The sequence below is a fragment of the Astyanax mexicanus genome, chromosome 19, assembly GCF_023375975.1.
Source record: "Astyanax mexicanus isolate ESR-SI-001 chromosome 19, AstMex3_surface, whole genome shotgun sequence".
Taxonomy (NCBI): domain Eukaryota; kingdom Metazoa; phylum Chordata; class Actinopteri; order Characiformes; family Acestrorhamphidae; genus Astyanax; species Astyanax mexicanus.
The window spans coordinates 12655276-12667193 of NC_064426.1; the positions used below are offsets into that span (position 1 = coordinate 12655276).

Genomic DNA, 11918 nt, shown 5'->3' on the forward strand with positions numbered 1-11918 from the left:
GCCTACTGCCTACTCAAATTGAACTGGATGTTAATGGTTAAGGTTTTAAGATATCAAATTAATATAGACAGCCGGCCAATCAAAAATGCAGAACAGGCAAATGCTAGGGGTGCCGTCTGTCCATAGGGGTGCCCAGGCACCTGCAAGAAACAAAATTCAACTAAGACCAACAACCCCATAACTCTGTAGTTTAATAATATTAGCATTATAATATCCCCCTGATACCCCCTCTCCTCTCACAGGGACGCTTTACACTGTTTACCTGTAGGGACGAACCAACGCTAAAGAGTAAGTCACAAGCTGCTAAAAAAGACAGCAGTGACTTAATGTGATGAATGAACATTTTATTTGTTTCATAGTAACAGCTCCAAAAGAAAAAACTGATTGGCTGCTATGGTGCACCTTCTTGCAATAAATAAAATACTGGGCCCTTAAGATAAAAAAAAAATGTCTGTGTCTTAATGGTCATCTATGGGTGCCTTCAAACAGAAAATTGAGTACCTTATATGCCACCCCTATGACAGTGACCCAAAGGGTCCCCTTTCCAGTACTGTAAAGGGTGATAAAAAAAAGTGTCTGCTTAGGTGCCACTCTACACTATGTACATAATTATTACACAAGTTGTATTTTGAGGATTCATTTTTATAATTAAAACGACAGTGCTCTTTATTATTCCAAAATGTTAAAATTTAAATATTTATGAAAAATGTAATAAATAAATAAATAAATATTCCCACGTCATTTCTTTTCACCTGTTGTAGTGGAAATAATAAACAAACTGTTGATAATCAAGTTTTATACCCTAAATGTAATGTATTAAAAATATTCTGATGTTTTGAATTAGACATCAGTGTAATCTCCACTGGATGTGACTGTATATGTGAACTAAAAAGTCCCTGGATTTTGGATGTGTGAATTTTTATAGTTACATTTTGTTGGATTCTGTCAGAAACCTGTAAAGAACTCTTTTATGTGATTTACACATTTTTACACATTTCCTTAACTATAACTGAAATACAAGTAGGTTATGTTTGTACCATCTTCAATGCAAAAGCTGCATGTACATTTGAAGGGGGCTTCTTACTATTTGTAAAAAAAAAATAAAAAAAATAAATCCAAATTAAATTTAAAGGGAACAATAGTTATGCCTCATTTTAAATAGTGCTGTCTGTTTACATTTTTTTTAAATATAAGAACTACAATTCATAAATCATAGTCATAATTGAGAACTGCTCATATATTTGAAGAGTATTGAGATTTATTTACAATATCGCCCAGCTCTAATAGACACTTGAGTAGTTCGAAGTTCCAAAAAGATTTCAATCTTTTGAAAAGTAGTTCGAATACATTTCAGATTTCAAATACATATTATATAAGTCTTTTTTGTGTATCTGACATGTGGATGGGAGTTCTAAGACAAATTCTAAGACAAAGTAATATTTGGGCGAAATAAGCCTTTAAATCTGTAAGTTGGTAGCTGAATTGATAATATTTGGGTGAAATAAGACTTTAAATCTGTAAGTTGGTAGCTGAATTGATAATATTTGGGTGAAATCTGTAAGTAGTTAGCTAAAGTGGTGATATTATATTAAGGAGTAGTAAGTCATTCATTTCGCTAGGTGGCAGTGTCATGAAAATATAGGGTCCTAGAACTGCAGTCCTGAAACCTCTCGAAACTACTGCGTTCCTAAAACTGCAGTCTCCGGTTCTATTGAAAGAATGCAATGCTACTGCATGAAAAAAAAAACTTAGACTGTAGGTGGCGCCAAAGTCCAATTTATCTGATGTTCAACTTGCGTGTGTGTGCATGAAAATAAAGAGAGCACATTCAACTAGAAGTTTGTACCAAATTTTGGCTCTTTTTTCTAGTTCAAGCATGCAGATGTCAACAAAGATGATTAAATCCAATTTTTCCATAGAAGCAAACAAAAACAATCTGCATTAAAGTTTACTCATTCAGAAAAGCCGAGCAGGAGCCAGCCACGCTTATTTGTAAGCATAGACAAGCTCAAAACACAAATAATGCAAAGCTGCACGTCTCTAAAGCTGCATTGCCATGCACAGAGAGAACCTGATGTGACCCTAAACCGTCTCTGGTAGGTTACAAGAAATTTCTAAAATGCAAGCAAACAGGATTAAATAAGCTTCAGGTGTCAGGCAATACATAACACAAAAAGCACCAGACCAGCAAGCTACATGTGTATCATGTATAATGGTCAGTTTACATTCAAGGCTCTATATATATATATATATATATATATATAGTGGCATTATACAGGGGTTGGACAATGAAACTGAAACCCCTGGTTTTAGACCACACTAAATTTCTGGTGGAAACAAAACAGTTGAGGTGCACATTGAATTCTGCCGTGATTTGGGCAGCCGTGGTTTTATGTTTTTTCAAGATTCAAGATTTTTATTGTCACGTCACAGAGTACAGGTGTACATGTGAGTAAAAAACTTGGGTGCAGATTCCCACCGCAAGCGGCGATTTACGGGGTCCAAGCAGTACAGGCAAAGAGGCCCCTTAAGGAAAAACATTTTTGGTTGACCAGCATGACCAAGCTGGTTGGCCAGCATCACCAAACTGGATAACCAGCATGACAAAGCTGGATGACCAACATGACCATGATGCAAATGGTGGTTGACTAGCATGACAAAGCTGGTTGGTCGGCATGACCAAGCTGAATGACCAGCATGACCAGTATGAGTAAGCCGATTGACCGAGTATGATCAGCATGATTGGACAGCATGACAAAGCTGGTTGACCAACATGACCAAGCTGGATGAAGAGCATGACCATAAAGACCAAGCTGGTTCACTAGAATGACCATAGTGACCATGCTAGATGACCAAAATGACTAAGCTAATTGAAAAGCATTGTTACAGGGTTCAGCAGGTTTTATGATGTCTGGCAGCACTCTAGTGGGCATCTGGTAAAAAATAAAAACCACATTAATGCTGCTGAGAGCCTAGCAGTGAGGCATAAAGCGGCCACATATAAACAACCCACATATAGTGTATGTTTTGACCTTATTAACAATCAGCCTGTCAAAAGCTTGCTGGAAAGTGATTGGCTAATAGTGACCACAAAAATGTACATATCAAATTTTCCTTTGGTGTACCATTAGTGCATGGGCCATAATTGCCATGATAATTGCCAAGGCTGAGCTTGATAGCTTGTATGGTTCAAGAGAAACAGCTATCTAGCACTAGCTCCGCCCCCTTTGGTGAATGTCTACATAAACTGACAGGGTATCTGAGAATCATGTTATGATCAAAGTACTGAAGTGGTATTAATGTCAGGTTAAGCATTCAAAAGTTGTAAGTAGGTTTAGCATATTATGAAAATTTGCAAAAACCTAAGAGGGCGAACCATAAACAACAATGACCAAGGTAGCTGACCAGCATGACCAAGAATGATAAAAATGATCTATAGAGTTTAGCAGGGATTTAATTTAAAATTAATAAGCTGTAGTTGTTTCAACAAATGAGTGCAGCAAGAGACCACATATAACCTGCTGAAAGCCTAAAGAAGTGAGAAAGGAAAGGCCTCTCAGTAGATTTTTAATTTTAAGATGATCAAACTTTAATATCAGACGAACATAACCAAAATAAATATAAAATGCAGTTTCTAAATGATGATTTAATTTATTAAATAAAAAAACGATCCAAACCAACCTGGCCCTATGTGAAAAAGTAATTGCAAATCCTCAATGTGTGATTAACTAATTTTTTGGAGTTTAATTTCATTTGATCTAAAAACAGACCTGATTACTGCCAGACTTGTAGAATCAAAAAGTCATTTAAATAGAACTTGACTGATAACATGAAGAAGAATAAAATATCTCAAAAAGCAACAAATTATGCCCTGATCTGAAGAAATTAAGAATGAATAAGAAAAAAAAGGTCATTTATCATCTATTATTCTGGAAAAGGTTATAGTGTCATTTCTAAAGCTTTGGAACTCCAGTGGACAACAGCTTTTTTCACAAACATGGAAAGGCCTACAGAAATTACTTCAAAACGACATGGACAACTCATCCGGGAACACCATCTAAAGAACTGCAGGCTTCACTTGTCTCAGTTAAGGTCAGTGTTGCTTCAATAACATGAAAGGTGAAAAATGATCTCTTTGGGAGAGCTCCAACTAGCGTACAGTTAGCACAGCAAGGAGTAAAACATTACATTATTTATGGCTTCAAATCTCACCTTGTAACCTTTCCAGAAAGTCTGAATAAGAAGTGCAGCTTGCTCATCAGTCAGTAGCAGAGAAAGAGCAATGACTGGCCTTGGACTGAGAGAAAAAGACAAAGGAAAAGACTTGTTACCTTATTGTAGAAATATTTAAGATAATTTTACATAAAGATTCGCAAAAAGGATAGTGAATTCATAAAAACTACATCAAAGAAATAGAATATATTAAAATGAAATATGCTGCTTTATTGCTGTCCAAATCCATTTTCAAGACCAAATGGAAGCGAGAAGAGTAATTTTGTCTCTAGTGTCCTTTTCCACTTACTGTTTATTGAGCCAGTCATAAACAAAAGGAATCTTATAGAAATCCAAGGGTGTCTGACCAGTCCTCTGCTTATTACTGCTAAAAATATGAAAAGAACAATTAATTAAAAAACACTTATTGGTCACTATAAATTACATTAAAATGAATAAATATTAGACTGCATGTGATTGACAAATATTTTCCACTTACTTGTACAGCCATTCAGTCAGAAAGTCACAGCCATTAAATGCAGTTCTTTCTTTCTTTATAAACACAGAGAATAAGATTAGTAAAACTATAAGCAATAAGATTGGTAAGTCATATATATTCACAATAAATTGGACAATTAAGAAAATCTAGACATAAATTCTAACCTTCATACGGAGATATTTTAATGCTTCTTTTAGCATGGCATTTAATCCAGGCAACAGCACAGGAAACACATTTTCTGCCAAATACTGGGAGTTGGGGCCTGTGGACCAATTGTGTATTTAGATATCACTTTACTGAACCCTGCTACATAACACTGCAATAGAGATGTTACTGTGAGCAATAGCACATTCAATTTACACGTGGAAAGTGCTTTTAAACAAATCTGTTACATAAAAATAGTTCCTGCCAAAACTAGAACTTCCTACTTTATTCATTTACAATAACTTGCCATATACAAATCATGCAGACTGAAACTGCTACAGTATATATATTGACAGATGTGCTTTTTAATTGTTCTGCTTTGATATGAGTCTTAACACTGCATATGTGCCAAATTACATTTGATTGTGTTAAAATAAAATGTTACATCTTTCTCTTATCAAAAAACATTATAAAACAAGAACCCTACTTTGTTTTGCAAGATGTGATACTCCAGGGGTTACACTTTAGTATGAGAACAGCACACGTTAAAGTTTGTTGTTAAGGCATCGTATAAAACAAGATTTTAAGGCAAAGTTACATTCCAGCTTTAGATCATTTCTTTTGATCATTGATCATTTCTTTTAGAGCTATTTTATGAATAGCAGTAAGGGACTGTGGACATTTAAATGGTTATCCCAGAGTTTGAACATCGTAAACAGTGAAAGATTAGCCACAGATGGATTACAGCCATTACAACATTACAGAACATCAGGGTCACGGTTAGTCACGGCCCTGGCTAGTGAATTGGGTTGTGGCCCTTATAAGGAGATAGGTAGCCCAATTTTTACTTGGGAAGAAATTAAGGTCCCGCCAAGCTCGACAGAAAGACAGGGGAGGTATGTAAACAAAAGCTGACCAAAAAAGCTTTTTTTTTTCTTTTTTCTTTTTTTTTTCCATTATCGTTCATTATAATTCAAAATACTTGCTGGCCGCCTATTGCCGACCCCTGGCATACAATATGTGCTTGCAAAATATAAAGCATTTCAGTAAAAACTAGTTACAATATGCTTAAAATAAAGTGGATAGTGGGTGGGTCATGTAAGACATACCTAATGATACTTACATTGCTGAATCTTTGGAGGATAGTGAGGAGGATTTATATTCCTAACCCGATCTAAATCCACTGCCACCTAATTACAGACAGAAAATACTTAATTATTCACTTAAATGTGGAAATAGCTTTATATCTTATATAAGTGCATTATTAAAAAAACAAATCACTTTGATTTGTTAGCTTAGGCATATATATATATATATATATATATATATATATATGTATGTATATATATACATATATATATATATTTATATATATATATATATATATATATATATATATATATATATATATATATACATATATATATATATATATATACATATATATATATATATATATATATATACATATATATATATATATATATATATATATATATGTATATATATACATATATATATATATATATATATATATATATATATACATATATATATATATTTATATATATATATATATATACATACATATATATATATATATATACATACATATATATATATATATATACATATATGTATGTATATATATATATATATATGTATGTATATATATATATATATATATACATACATATATATATATATATATACATACATATATATATATATATACATACATATATATATATATATATACATACATATATATATATATATATATATATATATATATATATATATATATATATATATATATATATATATATATATATATATATATACATTTATAGTACAGGCCAAAAGTTTGAACACACCATCTCATTCAATGCGTTTTCTTTACTTTCATGACTATTTACATTGTAGATTCTCACTAAAGGCATCAAAACTATGAATGAACACATGTAGAGTTATGTATACACATACAGTACACATATATACATTAAATGTGTGTCATGGTGCCGAATTGTGTGAAAAGTGTGTAAATGACAATTGATTTGGATAGTGTGGGCTATTAATGCACCCGTCAGTGGAAAATCATAATTACCGGTATTAGGGGTGCTCAAGCTTCTTCATACCACTGTGTATACACATACACACAATTTTTTTAATTTTCCTTTATAAATCACAGGTTGTTCGGATCAGTAATTTCACTTAAACATATCTTATAGCAGATAAGTTTATTGGATTTACAGAAAATTTGCAATAATTGCAAAAATTTACAAAATTAGGCAGGTGAATAAATGTAGGCATCCCCACAGAAAAGTTACATCCATATTTAGTAGCTCCTCCTTTTGCTAAATAACAGCCTCTAAACTCTTCCTATAGCTTCCAATGAGAGTCTGGCTTCTGGTTGAAGGTATTTTAGACTGTTCTTCTTTACAAAAAGCATCTCCAGTTCAGTCAGGTTTGATGGTTTCTGATCATGAACAGCCTGCTTTAAATCACACCACAGATTTATAATAATATTCAGGTCTGGGGACTGAGATGATCATTCCAGAACGTTGTACTTGTTCCTCTGCATGAAAGCTTTAGTAGAATTTGACCAGTGTTTAGGGTCATTGTCTTGTTAAAGTATCCAGCCCCGGCAGCCCCAGCCTTCAACTTTCTCACTAATTCTTGAACATCATGCTCAAGAATCACTATGTTACTCATAGTTGAAACTGACAGCTTAAATCTCTGAGATAGGTTTGTGTATACTTCCCCTGCACCATGATGTTGAACAATCTTTTTTTTTCAGGTCATTTGAAAGTTGTTTTGAGGGTCTTATTTTGCCACTCTTCAAAGAAGATGCCACCTTAACCCTTTCTCATACCAGTAATTAGCACTAAAGGTATGGAAATCAATAAAACAACAAGGGTGCCCAACTTTATGCACCTGCCTAATTTTGTTTAAAGAATTACACACTTTCTGTAAATCCTGTAAACTTAATTTCACTTCTCAAATATCATTGTGTTCATCTGCTATGATATATTTAACTAAAATTGCTGATCCGAACAACCAATGATTTATAAAGGAAAATCATTAAAATGATCAGGTACTTATCAAATAGTGAAATGTCATGAAAATATTCAACTTTCAACGATTGTTTGAAACTGTTATTTTTTGAGGCAGCATGACTGTTCTCCTTCTGCCTGTGGAAGAAATGGCTTCTTTCGCATCACTCTCCCATACAGCTTCTCCTTGTGCAAAGTGCGCTGTATTGTTGACTGAGGCACAGTGCGACACCATCTGCAGCAAGATGATGCTGCAGCTCTTTGGAGGTGGTCTGTGGATTGTCCTTGACTGTTCTCACCATTCTTCTTCTCTGCCTTTCTGATATCTTTCTTGGCCTGCCACTTCTGGGCTTAACAAGAACTGTCCCTGTGCTCTTCCATTTCCTTACTATGTTCCTCACAGTGGAAACTGACAGGTTAAATCTCTGAGACAACTTTTTGTATCCTCCCCCTGAACAAATATGTTGAACAATCTTTGTTTTTAGATCATTTGAGAATTGTTTTGATGAGCCCATGATGCCACTCTTCAGAGGAGATTCAAATAGGAGAACAACTTGCAATTGGCCCCCTTGAAGTTCAAAGCTCAATAAGGTTACCAAACCAATTTTGTGCTTCAGTAATTCAGTAAAAAGTAGTTAGGAGTATTCAAATCAATAAAATGATAAGGGTGCCCATACTTTTGCACCGGTCAAATTTTGGTTTAATGCATATTGTACAAACCTCATTTCAATCCTGAAATGTTACTGTGTCCATCAGTCATTAGACATATCAAACTGAAATGGCTGTTGCAAACACCCAAATATTTAGAACTAAAAATGATTAAGATTAATAGGGGTGCCCAAACTTTTTCATATGACTGTATATAAACTGCAAGTCTGGTCTGCTAATTATGAGGGGCCAGTCTAAACCAAAAATGCCATAGCCAATTTTTTGTCACAGTCCAGCCCTGGCTAAAAGCATTGTATTTTGGAATGCTGGGGGCTATTATGATGTGGGCTATTTTACAAAGGTTTGTACTTATCATGTTTCACTACAACCCAAGAACATTTCACACCAGAGTTCTCTTTTAAGTTGTAAATGCTCTGCTGCATTGGACATTGATTGGTGGAATTGATTAAGTGATATGATGCCCCTCAACCACCTTAATGTTAAGACTACCTATATTAAACATCTCTTGCATTATAATGTAATTACAGATAATGTATTTCCCACCGAAGCAGGCCTGTGCTTCCTCATGGTGCTCTGGGGGGCGCTGCAGAGGCTCGATCCCTCCACTCCGCAGTTATCATGGAAGGGTGTAGCTTGGGGTGAACTGTAGTCTGTAAGATTTGAAAGGACGCAGAGTCATTACATCACGTTACATTACGTTACATTACATTTGCCAGATGATTTTGTCCAAAGCGACTTGTGATAGTGAAGTACAAAAGTAATGGAAGTTAAATTTAAAAACATCTTTAGATAGGGCCTAAAGGAGGTCAAAGGGAAATAGTGGGATAGAGGAATAAAATACATGTACTTCAAGACCATCTCTACATTTGTACACACTCATTTATTTACTTCTAAATCATAAAAACGCCTATTAATGTTTTCAGATAAGAATAGATGGCTTTGAGAGTTTGGTATCCAATTACTACAAAATGATACATAATACATACATAATTGATTCGCATGAGATTAATAGTAAGGAATGTGTTTAAGGTTTTCTTATTCATTGGATAATTTGTTTCGCAGGTTTTATAGCACTCCAAAATCTCTTTTATACAGAACCAAATGGACATTTTTCGTACCCAGCTGGCACACAACCAACCTTCAACGTTCAAATGTGGTTGAAATATGACGAAAGTAATGTATGTTGTTGTTTCAACGTTGAAACAACGTTGAATCAACCATTTAATGTTCAATGGTTGTGCTAACGCTGAAATTTAACGCTGAATCTACATAATGTCGTCAACCTTCTGCCTTTTGAATCAGCATTTTACATTTCATCACCATATAATTTTTAAAAACGGTTGGATGGAGCAATGAAAAAGTGTTTTAGTTCTATTTGCAGTAACTTCTATTTAATTTAACATCATGTTCATGTTGTAAAAGTTTTATGGTTTTAGTGTTTTTGGGATCAGATGTTGGTTGTGGTGGGTAACTTTCGTTATACTCAGCTTTACTACAGTGCTACTATTGTTAACACTTTGTTAACCATAGGATTTTCTGACTTTAGTGAACTATGGTTTATTAAAGGTTGAACATATGAGGTTGAAACAATGTTGCTATATCAACGTTGATTCACTTTTCAAAAACAACAGTTGACCATAACATCTACATGGATCAACTTTGAAATACCAGCTGGGTAAGTTAGGTATCCAATTACTTCAAAATAATACAGTAAAATCACTTGATATGCATGACTTTATAAATAAGGAATGTCTTCTTCAAGGATTTTATGGTCTGATTTGCTAACAATTCGATTTTTTGGCAATTCAAAATCTCTTTCATACGAAACCGAATGGACATTTTTGGTATCCAATTGATCATCCAAAATGATACAGTAATATAAATTGAAACATATATCTGGAATACATGGGAATGAGATATTTTAAGTATTTGGTGCTGTGATATGATAACCTTTTGATTTGCTTATTCAATAGCACTCCAAACATTTTCAAAATGCTTCACTGTTTTATATACAGGCAGTAATCTTTCTGGTGTAAATGAGTTAATTAAAACTGGTAAAATTAGGTCTATTTAGATAGAAAAAAAACAATTTCTGTCTTTTTGCACGAGCTACGCGCGCCTCTGCCCCTCTAAGTAAGCTGTACCGTAACACACGATTTAGATGCGCACTCTAGTTTTCAGTGTATATAGCGTGACCCAGCGTTTGCTAAGTGCAGATATCGTGACCGCGGTTTTATCGTGGTAGAGGTTTCTCAGGTTTATAGCAGCTCTCAATTTAGATTTATTACTAAACAATTTGTACTCGCCATATCGCTCTACTGTAACGTTAATCAGCACTGTTAACACTAAAGCCTTTAAATGTACCTTTTAAACAATTCGGTTTGGTTCTGGAAAACAAGTACTAGCTAAACTAGCTAAATAATAACCAAACCCTGATGTATTTACAGGGTAATGTATAAACGAGGAGCTGCTGTATAAATAACACAGACAGATAACGTTAACTTATATTAGGTAAGTGCATCAGAGCTGCTTACCCCGGAACATCTGTTCCCAGATTCTTCTCTGTTCCTTCATGTCGGTCAGCGCGTCTGGTAGCGACTGTTACCTGCGGTAACTAGGGAGGCCGGTGTTCTGTCGAGTTGTGCTACCCTGTCAAATCGTGCTACCCTAGGCTATGTTTAACTGTAAAAATACAAATGATTAGAACATGCTGTATGCAGTGGAAATGCCGGCATTATGATATTTGAATAGCCTAAATGGCTGCATCCGGGTAAAGTTAAGGCAATGTGTAATTAAAAACATTTACATACATAAATTTTTCATTATAGATTTTTAATACTTTTTGCACGGTTGTAACACTCCAGCAAACAATGATTGTAAGTCCAGATTGTACAATGCACCAGGGGGAAAAAAACAAAACCCTTAGTTAATTGTTAGAAAAAACTAGAGATGGGTTACCCAGGTACAGAAAGGAAAATGCATCCCAGGGTTTTGTACCAACTGCCTGGGCGCCTCTGATTAATAAGCTGGGCCGCCCAGGCAGTTGGTACAAAACCCTAGGATTAATTTTTACTTCCTGTAGGTTCCGCATGCGCAGAGCCGCTAAGTAGCACATATCTATGGGTAGCACAACTCGACAGAACACCTGTTCATTCGCTCCTCTGCTGCGGAACAGGCATACTGCCCCTCACTGTTTTAAAGCGGTACTGGCGGAGAAAACCCCACTAACTATACTACAAAACACAAGACGAGCCTGAAAGTCAGATTTTCCGGTCCACCTGTTTTCTTCGGTCTTCCTGCTTTTGGTTGCCATTTTAAAGCCTTTGAGATTATTTTAG

The 11918-nt window shown here is 34.7% G+C and overlaps 1 protein-coding gene across 3 annotated transcripts in view; it reads right to left on the minus strand.

Moving 5' to 3' along the window:
• The window catches only part of iqck (IQ motif containing K), a 48702-nt gene extending 37423 nt beyond the window's left edge, over nucleotides 1-11279 (minus strand). The window contains exons 1-7 of one of the 3 annotated variants that reach the window (XM_022667951.2): nucleotides 11115-11279; nucleotides 9124-9230; nucleotides 5979-6045; nucleotides 4876-4973; nucleotides 4712-4764; nucleotides 4523-4597; nucleotides 4213-4297 (exon numbers count right to left, since the gene is read on the minus strand). In XM_022667951.2, the coding sequence (XP_022523672.1) occupies nucleotides 4213-4297; nucleotides 4523-4597; nucleotides 4712-4764; nucleotides 4876-4973; nucleotides 5979-6045; nucleotides 9124-9230; nucleotides 11115-11154 (525 nt within the window). In that variant the 5' untranslated portion in view covers nucleotides 11155-11279. Of the gene's footprint in view, nucleotides 1-4212; nucleotides 4298-4522; nucleotides 4601-4711; nucleotides 4765-4875; nucleotides 4974-5978; nucleotides 6046-9123; nucleotides 9231-11114 lie in introns of all 3 variants that reach the window. The other 2 variants (XM_022667950.2, XM_022667952.2) reach the window with 2 other exon arrangements.
• Between the last annotated feature and the right edge of the window lie 639 nt (nucleotides 11280-11918).